We start from the raw sequence: 15,316 nt of genomic DNA, 5'->3' as shown, positions 1-15,316 counted from the left end.
TGGTGTGGTGTGGTGTGGTGTGGTGTGGTGTGGTGTGGTGTGGTGTGGTGTGGTGTGGCATGGCGTGTGTGTGTGTCCATGTAGAAGCCAGAGATCAACGTTGAGTGAATTCCTCAATTGTTCTCCAACCTGGTGTTTTTGACAGGTCTCTCACTGAACCTGGAGGGAGGTTCACGGATTTGACTAGGCTGGCCAGGATGCCCTCAGGATCATCCTTTATCTGCCTCCCCTGCACTGGGACCACAGGTGCACACTACAGCACCATGGGTGCTAGAAAGCCAAACTCAGATCCTCATGCTTGCACACCAGACATTTTCCCATCTGTGTCGTTTTCCCAGCCCCATTAAGCATTACTTTTAACCTCATCAGCAGACCTTACCCTTGAGTCTCCATCTACCTATCTGAAACTCAGTTTGGATTTTACACAAGAACCTCAAACCCAATTACTCTGAAATCAATTTCACTTATTTCCCAACCTGTTCTTCCCTGTTCCTTGTGACCGGATGTGGCCCCATTAGTCACCTCAATGCCTGTGGTAATTTTCAGACATGCCAATAAATTCTTAACTGTCCTCATACCGAGGGATCTGTCTCTGGCCTTTAAACTCAAGTGTGCTTTTGTGAGTGTCATGATGAACAGAGCAGCAAGATGGATGCTAGATCATTCCTGAGGATAGATGAGAAAAAGCCAAAGGGAGTGCCAGTTTCTCTTGATACATGGGCTTTGCAAGTCTTCAAGTTCCAAATAAGTCAGGGCACCCAGGGGCAACCACAAAGAAAGAACATAAACGGAGACGCCCCGCCCCGTCACTACAGTATTCCCAGACGCCAAACACATGCATGAAAAATCTTTGAGATGAACCTGGCTACCACCTGACTACACCCTCACGAAGAATCCTGAGCAAGACTGACTCTCCTCTGTTGAACCTGGTTAACCAACAGGTTCCTGAGCAAATATTGTGTTTCAAGGTCATCTACTTTTCTGTGTTAGATAACCAAAACGATGTTCAAACCCCAATTTCAAGACTTTGCCTTTGACATCTCTTCTCATAGCCTATATCCAACTACAAAATTTCTGCAAATCTTAAATGACTCATAGCAATTGAAGTGACCTGTCAGTTCTCTGCCGTCACCTGACTGTGAATTCCACCATCTCATCCCTGGATCAGGGGAGCATCTCCCTAGCGAGCCTCTCTGCAGCCTGCTCTCCTGCCACATCTCCGATAGCCAGGTCTGACCATGTCACTCTGGATGATCGCTGAAGGTTTCCACCTTATAACTAGCTGGATTCTGCAACTGTCAGTGCAGTCATTGCTCCAAACACTACCGCAGTCACACAGGGCCCTTGAAGTCATGATGCTATTCACCCCCAAGTCTCTGCACGGCTGTCCCCTGCCTGGCCCTGGCAATGCCTGCCACTGGGTCAACCCTACTAAACTCAACATTGCAAATTCAAAATAATGCTGCTGGGAAGCACTCCTTGGCCCCATGTCTAGGCTAGGCTCCCCTTTTCTCTGCTCCTCCAGCACCTTTTGTTTTCCTCTAATTAGACTATGCTTGGTTTTCATTGCACAAGATCTCTTAAGCAACTTGAAAAGAAGCCAATGTCTTTTATACACTTGTACATCTCTCGTGCATAAGAACACCAGAAAATAAAAGGCTTATAAAATAAAGGGCTTATAAATTGAGTAAATGAATAATCAAGTATGCAAAGGCAATTTTATAGTAATATTAGAATGGAAGCAAAGATCACTATTTCAGGAAGCACATAAAATAACAAAAAAAATGAAATTAATACGGTATGAACCCACTTTCCAACATATTGACTGTTTCTACTTGTGCAAATCATCAAAAAGTCTCTCATCATCTAATTTTTACAAATGAGGTATTGGTGGTCTAGGGTGACTTGAATTAGACCAGGTCCCCAATATTTGGAGTTTTAGAAGTAAGTAAATTCTAAACATATACATATAAGCTCAAAGACTTAGCTCTCGTCTTTTTAAATTCTGCCTGAAAATAACATTTTAGGAGATAGCAGCAATTAGTAGCATTTCAAATAAGAAAAAAAAAATCTAATATCCACAAAAATATCATTTCTTAAGATATTCAAGTTAACTTATGATTGTTCTGTAATAGTACTGTTTTCTCTTTGCTGCCATAGATTGAGATTTGAGAAATACTTCATATTGCACAGATTACAGATAAAACGTCTGGGGCAGACTTCAGGCTCAGTTTCATTCTCTAACAAAAAAATACATAGAGATAAAGCTGTCCTGGAACTCACCCTGAAGACTAGACTGGCCTCGAATTCACATCGATTTGCCTGCCCCTGCCTCCCTGAGTGCTGAAGTTAAAAGCCTGTGCCACCACACCCAGCTGCAACATGGTACCTTAAGGAAAGGTAGCTAGTGAGTGAATTACAGTTTACCTGTATAATGCAAAAATGTTACGCTGCAGAAGAGAAACTGTTAAAACTGAAGAGTTTTTAAGTACAAACAAGCAGGTTATTGAAACAGTGTTTTTCCATTGTAAGTCCAAGATGATTTTCTACATGGGTAGTAGCCTATTTACAGACTGCAGGACAACATACTAAAGTGCATGGCAACTGCCTGTCTGTGGGTTGCTAGGGTACTGATTGAATACCACCAGCACCACTGCCCCGCTGTGCTCTGCTGTGTATTTCTCTAAGCTTTTACTTTAATAACAAGCATGTTATCAAAATCATCTCGGTCCTGACACACCTACATTCAGCTCACATGTTAATGCCATTAGAAAAGTGACTTTAAAAGTTGAAAACAAACCAGTGGACTTTTGCAAAAGCTGCAATTAACATAACGAAAGTCCATTCTGATGACCTGCACCTAGCACTGAAAAACACCACGCACCTCTCAGGACCAACACCATTCCCCTTAACCTGCCAAATGTAGCTAATATCTCTACAGAAAGTCAAGAATGTAACACCAAAACCAGAAACATGAATCGAATACTCACTGATCTAAATAACATTTATTAAGCTCAAAAACATCATCAGGTTAAAAGCAGGTTTCAAAAGAGGGGTATGTCACAAACTTTAACATACAAAATAAATTCTACAATTTAAGCATCCATCCCTTTGTCCTAAGGAGGCATGAGAACAAGGCCCACTAACTTCTGGGCAGTTGTCACCAGCGACAGCGGCAGGGAAGCAAGGTGTGGAAAGAGCGGCAGCTCTTTGTCTGTTTGCCTGATTTTAAAAAGCACCAAAGCTTTGATGTTAAAATGCAAAACGTAACATTAACACAGGTTGAATCAAAGCAATAAGACTATTCCCTTCCTTTCTTTTAGCTCCGAACCTCAGGTCTTATATTACTGGCTGGAACCAGTAAGGCTGTCCACGCTGCAGTCAATGGTCCCCAAGTAGCTCCACACTCAAATACGCTTCCCCAAGTGTTAAAGGCAAGACAACAAACACACAGGAACCCCTCTCTGAAAGACCAGAAAAGGTCCTTGGCCCATGGAGAAGTAGTGGTCAGACTAGTTCCCAGCAAACCAATTTACAATGGAACCAGAGGAGCTTGTCCTACAAATTCAACCTTTCAAGTAGCCAGTCACTCAAATCATGTAGGTGTGTTGGGCTGTGAGTCACAGGACAGAGGCTAATGTTTATGCAAAATGACAGAGAGAACAGGTGTGAGCAGGTGCTTGCTCGCCTCAAGGCACACACCCACACAAGTCCTTGGAGTTCCCAGAGGGTTTCTGAGGAAACCAAGTGTCCCTTCAACTTCCAGAACTGCATCTGGGCACCTCCTCCACAATCATTCATTATTCTAGCTAAGCTTTATCTAACAGTGTGTGTAAGCACAGGCTTGGGAACGTAACAAACTAAACTTAAATGCTAGCCCTGACCCTTTTTACCAGGTGCATTATCCCTGCAAATATTCAACCTTTCAGAGCCTCAAGTGTGGTCTTTTCTAAATCCGTTGTTAGTATCTGATGAACGGGATTGTGGCGTAATTAAACTAGATGTTGAAAGGACAGCCTGGCTGCACTGTGCTTGGTGCACAGCCCTCCATTTTACCGGGTACCAGGCTGGAATGCAGTGACGGGAGAGAGACTGAGGTGGTGAAGGGACAGGCATGCAAGCAGTTACAGCTCAAATTCCAGCAGGGTCTCCATAGCAGCAGGCTGAGCCTGGACCAGTCATATAAATTGGGGGATCAACACAAAACAAAAACACAAAACACCTTGCTCAAAAATCAAGAATTTCAAGATAGTGATGGAGCTCCACCAGAACCCAGCTTGTTAGGCTCGTAGAGCATTTGGGGAGATACCACATCGTAACTAAACCTGCTCCACAGTAGCTTGTCCAACTCAGGCAGGAGTTTAATTGGCAAAGATGCATGTTGAAAAGGTTGGAAACTCAAACCAACTTTGTGTCTGCAGGTGGAGCTCTGAGGACATGACCAGATGACTAAGGGAGAGGCCCTATCACTGAATCCTAGTGACTTTATAAAAAAGAGAAAGACTATACAAACACAGACATAAGCATCTCCTATCTTTCCAGGTGAGGCCCCGCAGCATATCCGAATGTCGGTAGCCTCCTCTATAAAGGGTACTTATATTCACATAAAACATGTAAATATCTGTCTTAGTTTGGGTTTTCCTGCTGTGAAACGACATCATGACCAAGGCAACTCTTACAAAGGAAAAACATTTAACTGGGGCTGGCTAACGGTTTCAGAGATATAGTCCATTATCATCATGGTGAGACACACGGTGGCACACAGACAGACATGGTGCTGGAAAAGGAGCTGAGAGTTCTACATCTTGATCCACAGGCAGCAGAAGGAGCCTGGGTTCCACACTGGGTACAGCCTGAGCAAATGAGACCTCAAAGCCCACCTCAACAGTGACACCCTTTCTCCAACAAGGCCACACCTCTTAACAGTGCCACTCCCGATGGGCCAAACATTCACACACATTGAGTCTTGGGTGAGAGGGAGGCATACCTATTTAAACCACCATAATATCCCACTGTATTCCATTAGCTTTTAACACCAAGTACCTACATTAAAGACAATGGCTTGGAGGTGGAGAAAGTGTAGAGGGGCCCTAAACTCACAAGGCCAGCTCACTCACTCATTATCTGTGTGAACTTGGGGAGACAGACAGACACATAGAGAGAAAGAGAGATAGATAAGACAGATAGATAGATTTCCCTCCTCTTTGGGCAAGTATAGCCTGAGACTAAGAAACTAGGCTAAGTCAGTCATCAGTGACTACAAAGAAGAAATCCTAGTTAAGTTAGCCTTTCTACAGCCCAAGCATAAGAGACCATGAACAATAGACAGCATCTAAGACCAATCAAACATTTGACATATTTGCAAGTCTAGCTTTACATTTCATTTTGTAATAAAACAAAGACACACATAGCAAGAAAATAAACACACTAGAAAGCAAACGAGCATGTCAGAACCTGCTGCTCCCCGTCAGCCATCTTCAACCTGTCCTGCCTAGAGCCAAGAGAAGCACTGTAATTCATTCTCCATGACTTACTGAAACATGTACAGGTAGGGGTTACCTAAATATTTCTTGAATGGAATAAAGAACATAGGAGAGAGCTAGAAAGATGGATCTTGCAGAAGGCTGATCCAGCACCCACAACTGTCACGTTAGGTCCAGGAGAGCTGATTCCCTCTTCTGGCCTCTGTAGATACTGCATACATGTGGTACACAGACATACAAGCAGGTAAGCACTCATACATAAACTTTTAAAGAAAACATATGAGAAAGTAGTTTTTACTTTTTAGAGATAGTAAATGGTCTTCCATGTCTTGCCGGCTGAATACTCTCCCAGTTCTTCAATATACTGAGACTAGTTTAAAATGCAACCCACTCCTTACCATTAAATAAGTCATTCCACAAGAAGTACAATGTCAGCAATATAATCATAATGTGTTAGCATTTTTATTTGAAAACCAGTGTATACTGGGCGGAGGTGGCTCACACCTTTAACCCCAGCACTTGGGAGCCAGAGGCAGGAAGATTTCTTGGTTCAAGGGCAACCCGGTCTACATAGTGAGGTCCAGGACAGCCAAGGCTACACAGAGAAACTCTGTCTCCAAAAACCAGGAAGAAAAAGAAAACCGATGTACTGTTTATAAATAAATTTACCTCCGCTATCTCTTATAATCATCACTAATATTATGTGGCAAATAATGGACTTTATTACTATTGTGTTGGTGTTACAAAGAGGACAGGGTGAAATCCATACCAACTTACATACAAGGCAAAAAAAAAAAAAATTGAACTGAAAGGAATATAGAAGTTGACCCTGTACACTTTGCCTAGAAAGAAACTCATAACATATCTGTGAAGGCTATTCTTGGTTGTCAACTTGACTCTATCTAGAATGAACTACAATCCAGAAATGGAGGGCACACCATTTGAAGTGGATGAATCCAAGTCTAGTCTGAACCTTTGAGAAAGAAAGACACACCTCTAATCCAGAGCATGAGTTGGGAAGACAACACATCTTTAATTCAAACTTGAGGTGGAAAGACCCACCTTTAATCTGGGCCATACCTTCTGCTTGAAATACATAGAAGAAGCTTCTGCTCTTTGCCTGCTTGCCCTCGCCTTGCTAGCACATCCATTCATTTACTGGCACTGGGGCGTACGTCTTCAGGATTCAGGATTCCGGCATACACAGAAACCCATCTAAGACACTCAGCCTTGTGGGACTGAGCAACTACTAGATTCTTGGACTTTCTGTTCACAGCTAGCCATTGCTGGATTAGCTGGACTGCAATCTGTAGGTATTTCCAACAAACTCCATATATTTATATCTAATTATACATAATTACTTATATATTATATCCAATTGTATATATATGCAATTGTACTTCCCTGTGAAATGACTGTTATTTAATGGCAAGGAATGAGTTGTATTTTAAACTAGTCTCAATATATTAAACAACTGGGAGGATATTCAGCAAGCAAGACATGGTAAGACTTTTGAAAATCATTTAATATCTCTAAAAGTAAAACTAGATATATACATTCATAACACTACATTATATATATGTAAATATATATAATATATAAATATATATAATATGTAAAATAGATACATATATATGGGGGAATCATTCATTAGTTCTGTGACTCTAGAGAACCCTGGCCACTACAGTATCATTCTCTCATTATAAGTTATATCCTGTTCTTTCTCTTTACAAAGCTCTGAACATTGCCTTGGAAGAGAGGTGTGCTATCTGTTGGTGACAGCTAAATCCTGACTAATACACCTGTCTGCTTAGAAAATGACTTATAAACTCCCTCAAGAGAAATGGGAAAGAGATGTGACCTCGTCAGCTGATACCCACATTATCTTGAAAAGATAAGACTTTCATGTTAAAATTGCTAAACAAATTCTATCTTGATAATCTTAAGTGTAAAGGATACATCCTGCATTTCAAAAATCAAAATACCTAATCCAAACAGATATTATCTTGTCTGTTTAGAAGACAGAAAAGAGAACAGAATTGCCCCTCCCATCTCACGTTCATTCAATCAGCACATAATCCTGGGCTCTAACTGCATGCCAGGTACCAAGCCAGGCACAGTACCAGGTGTAACATGTAATTATTTAGGATTTGCAAGTTATCCCTCTTTCCCTGAACCAAGATGAATAAAACCTCTGTCTTAAATATTAAGACAGAGCCTTCACCTTAGCTGTCACCTCTGAGAACATTCAAGAAATTAACTGCAGCCTCTAAGATCAGAGCGCTTCCTTCATTTGTCTTACCATCCCAATCCGATTTGGAAGTTGTTAAAAATAGCGCGCACACACACACACACACACACACACTTCTTTCTTCCTTCCTTTGGACTCTCCTCCAAATAAGAACAGTTAAGCGATGACATTCAAATAAAGAACAATACCTCCACACATAGTTTTTCTTTCCAACATAACAACAAAAATGCAGACTGCTGTTTAAAGAGAAGAAAGGACGACACACACCATTAGTCCTGTCAAGCCCATGAACAGGGCACTTACACGAGTCCACTCAGCAAAGCCTGCAGTCCAACTTGGAATGAAAGAAACATTTTTTTCCCTCCCTCCTGGAAGGTAAGAGAACTTTGGAATCGATTCACTTTACAAATAAGATCCCAGGCACAATTAAAGAAGGCAATCCTTTATTTTTCAGAAATGGGATTTTTAATAGACACCATGCAAAGATTGTACATGAGCAAACGAGTCAACCTGGAAGACAAGAAAGGAGTGATGTAGCTCACAGTTTTCTCTGACAGTAGAGCAGCACAATGCAAGCACAAGAAAGCTGCCTCAGGAAGGCTGGAGTTGGTTTTGTTTTCCCTCCAGTCCACTTAGTGCTGAAGGACGTTCTTCATTGTTTTCACAGGGATACCTAACACACTCATAAAACCTGAACTGTTTCCTTTAGGATTTTGTTTTTACCCCCAGAGTATAGCCAATGGCATTTATGGGACAGTTAAAGTTTCACTGCACTTGGGAAATTTTGAAAGCATAGTGAAAGTGACAAAACAATGCTTTGATACTAAGGCCAAACAAGGAGCTGGGGCATAACAGGTTTAAAACAAACAAACAAACAAAACAAACAGAAAAAAAAAAAAAAAAAAAGCCAAGTGAAAGCCAGGGCACTGTGACTGTGACCTAAACTCTCAGTGTAATCTTAGTCCCACAAATATTCATGCACCTATCTTGAATTTGAACCTACGTCTACATGGAAGTTAATCTGAGTGATTTTAATAGTGTTTTCTCTCAGTTCTGTTAGTGGGCCTGGTCCCTCAAAGACAGCGATGTGACGCATTTCTACAACAGCCTCAGCAAATACAAGAAAATGATGAGAACCCCCCGGAATCCCACTGTGAAGTACTACTTGACTGAGTATCCAAAACTGGCTTCCAGCAGTGCAAGTAATATATCCTATACTTTCTTCTTATTTGGTGATTTTCTTCAACAAACTGGTTTTTGGTGGGGCAGATTACAACAGCTAGCCATAGCACCGTATAGGATTAAAACACAAATCAATCCTTTAGCTTTGAAAATAGTCGTCCGTTCTCAAGGTCGCGTGCATCTACCGGTCTCCATCCTTGCCAGTAAGTTCATCAAACTGTAAAGCTTCAGCAGCAACATATATTCCTGCATTATCTAAATAAACCCTCAATACACAAGTAACATTACAAAGGCGGCTTTCTCTTTCTTGGTCTGGAAAGCCCTGAGACTTTCTCCTTACGGCCTTAAGTGTAATTCCTAGAAGGCACTGGCAAATCTCTGCCAGGCCAGCCTGCAGTAGAAAACAATGTGTCCTACAAGATGACAGGAAAGCCAACGCTTCTAACCATCTACTTCAGCTCTGCAAGGCAATAGCGGTTCATGCTAACACCGTCAACACGGTAATTGTATGGGATCGAACACAGCTCTTGTCAGAGAGGATCTACTTGACCACAAACAGGCAGCTCTGTGGAAATAACAATTGGCTGGAACAAAACACGAGGCTTGCACAATTCTAGAAACACAAGTGTTCCGTTCCTGCGCCGTGCTAAAAACTTTTCCCACCTAAACTTCCCAGCACAGGGCTGAGCTAAAAAAACCGGTTGCCAAACCGTGCACAGAAGGACCACAAAAGCGGCACGCACCACAACCAGACCCGCGGGGCAATGCCCCGTCCCTGCCCAGTCCTGCTCAGGCCGGGCTGCAATGTGGCTTAGTCCAGTCTACTTTTCTAGTAATGTGTTTTTAAAACCCTGCCGCGACCCGGGTCATTCCTTTAGAGATCTAATAACAACCCAAATGACCGGACCTGCGGGGCACTTAGCGAGCCATTCCGCTTATGGCTCTTTAATAGCACCTGGAGTTGTGCTGAGCGGAGAGCGGAAAACTCCGAGCCTCCCCGGAAAGAAAGTCCTGCGCCGGGGAGAGCGGAGAGGCGCGCGGAGCGCGGCCCCACCGCCCGCAGTCCCGCCGGTCCCCGCCGCGCCCGTACCTGTCAGCCCGGCCTCCCCCTTCGCCGCCCCTCCCGGGCAGCCCCGGGAGGAAGCCACCCCGGGCATCCCATCCCAAAGAAAGAAAGCCGCGAGGCTGCCGCTCCGGGCGGGGAGCCATGGGCCACCGCGAGATCCGAGAGGCGGCACGCCGCCCGCGCCCCGCACCTACCAGATAATCCATGTACAGAAACGCCTCGGTTATCCGGAGAGCAGACATCCGGCAGCCTAAAGCATCCGGAATGGCTCCGAACCCGGAAAAAAAAAAAAAAAAAAAAAAAAGCAGCGTCTCGGGCTGCGAGCGAGCAGCTCCTCAAAGAGCCAGCAACAGCGAAAATCGCCGACAGCAGCCGAGGAGCCGAAGATTACACCAGGGCGGCTGCGATTGGCCGGGTGGGCGGGCAGGAGGAAAGGAGCGCGCTCATTGGCCGAGGCGCCTATAAAAGGCAGTCCTCCCCGGTGGAGGGCGGCAGTGAAACGCGGGAGTCTGGAGCGCGCTGGTTCCTGTGTGCTGGGGGCGGGGCGGGCGGAAGCGCCGGCCCGAGACTGGGGAGCCCGCTGCCGCCCGCCGAGCTGCGCGGGGGCCCTAGCCGGCCGAGACCCCGCGAAGCTCCCGGCCTGAGGCTAAGGAGCGGCGGTGTCCCCGCCCGCCCCTTCCTAGCAAACCAGCTCGGGGCGGTGGGAGGCCTGAGAGTCACCGGACTTTTGTGCCCCGAGCACTTCTCCGTGGCCTTGGGACACCGGGGACTGGAGGGTTAGAAGGGCGGAAACCCTCTAAGCAGGCGTCCAGTGCGTCTGCTAAGGCGGCCGATTTGAACCTGACCTTCCTGCCTCCCAGCAGCAGCTCATCCTAGCCTAGGAACGCGGAGCGCTTAGAACCTACACAAGCTTGAGGAGAGCTGAGAGTAGATTGTTCACCCGGAACACCGGAGGAGACACTCCTCTGTTCTTTGCATGCTTCAAGTCCAGTTAACCTTGACCATTATCCAATGCCCCGGAATTAAATAAGCATGGGATCGTGAAAGCCCTCTAAAGAACCCAAGCAATACTGTTTGTGACCCTTATTTTAAGAGGAGAAACAACTCTTAAGAGTAGATGCGCTTGAGACTTGTGTTTCCTGATAAATAACTTGGAATTGAGCGAAGCTGGAGTCAAACAAGAGGTAAAGATAACAATAGTCAATGCTGGATTTTTCCCCCTCCAAGATTCAGGCTCTAAAGGGCATATACTCAGTCAAGGCAAAGATGAAACAAGATAAGCATATCATTCTCACCCGGTGTGGTGGTGCATGCCTTTAATCCCAGCATTTAGGAGGCAGAGGCAGGCAGATCCCTGAGTTTGAGGCCTTCTTGACTACCGAGTAAGTTTCAGGACAGCCAGGGCTACACAAAGAAACCTTCTGAAATGTGTGTGGGGTGGGGGAGAGGTGACGGGACTGGAGGGGAAAAAAAGGAAACTCAAATGATTTGTTAACTGGCACATGTACCACAATAGAACTTTATATAGCTGTTAAACATGTATGAAGTTTCATGATATGCTGAAGTTTATAGTGAGCTCACATTCTTCACTAAGATGTCACATGTGAAAGGAATATTCTGAATATAGAATTTGGAAGACCAAGTTGCAAAAATACAATTCTGTTATTGCCTGCCCGACACAGCTATCCTGTAAGGCGGGGGTAACTGAAGCTTCCTCTACCCCCTGAAAGTCCTGAGAAGAATAAAGGTGGTGACAAAAATCGATCTCACCTGTCTTGGTAATTGGGTCCTGCATACAGTCAATCACATGTCAACTGAAATCTTTATGACTGTCCAGATGTTGTAGGGGTTGGGTTTGTACTCCAGCTCCAGCATTCGACACTTTGTGTGTGTGTGTCCTCAAGTAACAAATATCCTTGCAAGTTTACCCCAGGGCAGTAAAAGTTCTATTATAGAAAAACTGTAGAATTCATTATAGAAAACCATAGAATTCACACTAAATATACGCCTAGTCAGGAAGGGTGTGTAGCCCCTTCAGTTCCTGGCTCATGAGACAAGTGACTAGATGCACTATCCAATCTGTGAACCTGTTTCCTCAAAAAAAAAAAAAAAAAAAAAAAGGAATTCCTAGCCAGAGGGTTTCCAGGGTAATTAGAGGACTTTGAATCTATACATACACTTGTGCAGGGCTGGCCTTTATTGATCTGATTTCCAAGGTATATGTGTGTGAGTAATAATTTTTGTTTGTGTGTTTGTTTTTTTGAGGCAGGGTTTCTTTGTGTAGCCTTTGCTATCCTGGACTTGCTTTTGTAGACCAGGCTGGCCTTGAACTCACAGAGATCCACCTGCCTCTGCCTCCCTGAGTGCTGGGATCACAGGCGTGCACCATCACCCTGGGCTGAGTAATAACTTCTTGAAAGGATTGGGAGGGGTTTTGGTTTGGTTTGGGTTTGGTATTTTTCTACTCTAAGTCTAGGGAGTCTTAGTTGCATTAAGCTAGTACGTCCAATTTTGATTTTTTTTTTCTTTGCCCATGCTGTTAACTCAAGAACATGTAAGTTTACAAAAGATTTTTTTGACCTGGATTCTAAAGCTGAAAGACTTCCATAACCTAGTCTTTACCATAGCTGGTTGAAAGTACAGAAATCAAAAGCCTGTCAAAGGTCTAGCACAAGTACTTCAGTAAAGGATCAATTTGTTTTCTTACTTTCTATGATGCTGCATATCCCAAATGAGATAAAGTTAAGTTTGAGTTAGCAAAGAGGCTTTCCACTCATTATCTTAGTGATTGTGTAAAATTAGAGAGGCCTAGTGATAGGTGGTATTAATGCAGAAAATAAACGCTTTGGAGCAATTGGCTCCTGCACCTCCTTTGACAGCTAAACTCAGGAAGAGATACTTTTTGCTGCCTCTAGGAATCAAATCAGCAAATGGACCCAAAGCAGAGACATGGAAAATTGTGTCTACAGAAAGATTCTGAAAACTACATCATGATAATACCTTAGTCCATGCCAGCTGCAACCTTGTTATGACTGTGAAATGAAATAATACAAAAACCTCATGCTCAGTCTAATGTATTTTTAAAGCCATGTTTTGAATTTTGGAAAAAATCCTTGAAAAAAACCTGAAGCTTCCGAACTCCATATGGACCATAATTTTTGAATTAGGTGTCTTCTGAGATGGTAACATAGGACCACAGAATAGGGGGGAAACAACAACTTCATTGTGATCCTTTGAGCACAGGCCCCATGTAAAGCAGTGGTTGTAGCTGATGGATTAGGTAGCAAGGTCCTCACTCACATCTTGAAAAGAAATGAAGAGATTTGGAATGTGTTTATTCAACTCACCCTACTATATGCCAATTAACAGGCTTCAGTCCTCAATGAGGCATGACCTCATTTCTTTAGTTCTGCCTTCTTTCAGTTCAGAACAATGACTCTCTTCCAGGTGCATAAGAAAACAGGTACAAACTCATGAGTCAATTGCATTACTGCATAGGATGGGAGGCCCCAGGTCTCTGCTGCTGCTTGTTAAAAGCAAAAAGAGATTCTTTTGACCATCCCATAAAGACTGCTAGTGAGGCAGGGAGAATTTTTGTTGCTCTTGTTAAAGTGTCACTCTGAAGCAACAAAAACAAATGCATCTTTACAACTTCTCAATTCTACCCTCCAGGTGAACCAATAACAACTATTTCCATTTATGCTTTTGTTGTTCATTTATTTAATATATAACTTAGGGATGAAAATTGCCTTTGGTAGTTGTGTATCATGCACAGAAACTCTGAATCTCACTGGAACAGAAAATGTTCCATGAATGTTTAATAGCTACCTAAAGTTAAATTTTATAAAGGTACTACGCTAGCAAATCCTCTGTGGCGTGGCGTAACATAAATATTGCAGTGAACATTTGCTTATAAAACTACACACAACTCTTTATTCCAAAGCTTCCATGCAGATGAGTCACTTTGCTTACTCCATATGGAAACCAGTCAGTTGAGAGGCAAAGTGGTAAAAAGAGCTTTATTACAATAAAGTTAGCTGGTCAGAGAAAGTGGGAATTCTTACCCCTCAAGAGCCATCTTGCTGGGAAGCTCATTTGCAGGCAGGTTATAAGGAGAGCAGTGATCTCAGACTGATGGATACCTTCTCGTGGGTAGAAGTTTAGTCTGGTGATGCCTGTCTAATTGTAATCACCTAGTGTTACTCTTGCTTGCAAATGTCAAGAACAAAGATTATTTCCTCTGAGCTGTTGTTGTCACAGATTGGTGTGCCACTTGCAATGGCTGAACTATAATGCAAAAGACAGGCTGAAGTGAGTAGCTGCCCCAATGTCCTATTATTGGTTGCCAAATTATACGTGATGCAAGAAAAGCTACTTCACATGATTATTGCAAAAGGGTCAAGTTAGGAAAAAGAGGAAACCACCCTGCTATCTCAGCCTCAGTGCGGAGCTGCATTAGGAAGCTTCCTAGGCATGGTCTTGTCTTTCAGCTTCTGAGGTTGCCAGCATTCTCTTACTTCTGGAGTATCACTTCACTCCTGTCTTTGCCTTTGTGGCCACCTTGTCATCAGTTCTTCTATAGCTTAATCTTTCCTGGCCTGTAATGTCACATTTAATTGCATTTTGGCTCACAAATAAAGATAGTCTCCCCCTGCCTTGAAATGTAATCACATCTTTCAAGTTGCTTTTGCCATCTAAGGTAACATCCTAAGTGTTAGAGATTAGGACCTGTGCTGGTTAGGTTGTTTTCATCAACTTGACACAAGCTAGGGTCACCTGGGAAGAAAGAACCACAAATGAGAAAATACTTCCATCAGACTGGCCTGTAGGCCAGTCTGTGAGGCATTTTTTGATCTGTGATTGATATAAGAGAGCCCAGCCCACTGTGAGCAGTGTCACTCCTAGGCAGATGGTCCTAGATTGTATAAAAAGAACAAAATCCATAAGTTATTTAGGAATATCACATATATACTCACACACCCATGTGTTTGACTAACAACACAGACATAGGGGCAATGAATTTGAGAGCAAGGGGGCCTTATTTGGCAAGGGTTGGAGGGAGACTAGGGAATAGGGAAAATGATGTAATTACATTTTAATTTCAAAAATTAAAAAATTAAATTTTTGTGCATTGATGTTTTGCCTGAATGTACATCTGTACTGTATGATAGTGTTGGAGTCCCTGGAACTGGAGTTACAGACAGCTGTGAGCTGCCCTGTGGATGCTGAGACTCAAACCTGGGTCTTCTGGGAAGAGCAACCAGCACTCTTAACCTCTGAGCCCCCTAAAAATACTCCTTCTTCTTCTTCTTCTTCTTCTTCTTCTTCTTCTTC

The 15,316-nt window shown here is 43.4% G+C and overlaps 1 protein-coding gene across 3 annotated transcripts in view; it reads right to left on the bottom strand.

Moving 5' to 3' along the window:
• Positions 1-10,269, bottom strand: part of Arl15 (ADP ribosylation factor like GTPase 15) — a 368,038-nt gene extending 357,769 nt beyond the window's left edge. For 2 of the 3 annotated variants that reach the window (XM_055603618.1, XM_055603621.1), the window contains exon 1: positions 10,177-10,269. In XM_055603618.1, coding sequence (XP_055459593.1) covers positions 10,177-10,224 — 48 coding nt within the window. In that variant the 5' untranslated portion in view covers positions 10,225-10,269. The remainder of the gene's footprint in view (positions 1-10,176) is intronic. The other variant, XM_055603619.1, reaches the window with a different exon arrangement.
• Between the last annotated feature and the right edge of the window lie 5,047 nt (positions 10,270-15,316).

Source organism: Psammomys obesus, unplaced genomic scaffold, assembly GCF_907164565.1.
Source record: "Psammomys obesus unplaced genomic scaffold, mPsaObe1.curated_primary_1811, whole genome shotgun sequence".
Classification (NCBI taxonomy): Eukaryota; Metazoa; Chordata; class Mammalia; order Rodentia; family Muridae; genus Psammomys; species Psammomys obesus.
Note: the sequence above shows the minus strand (reverse complement) of the source record. Positions and strands in the feature narration are given on the sequence as shown.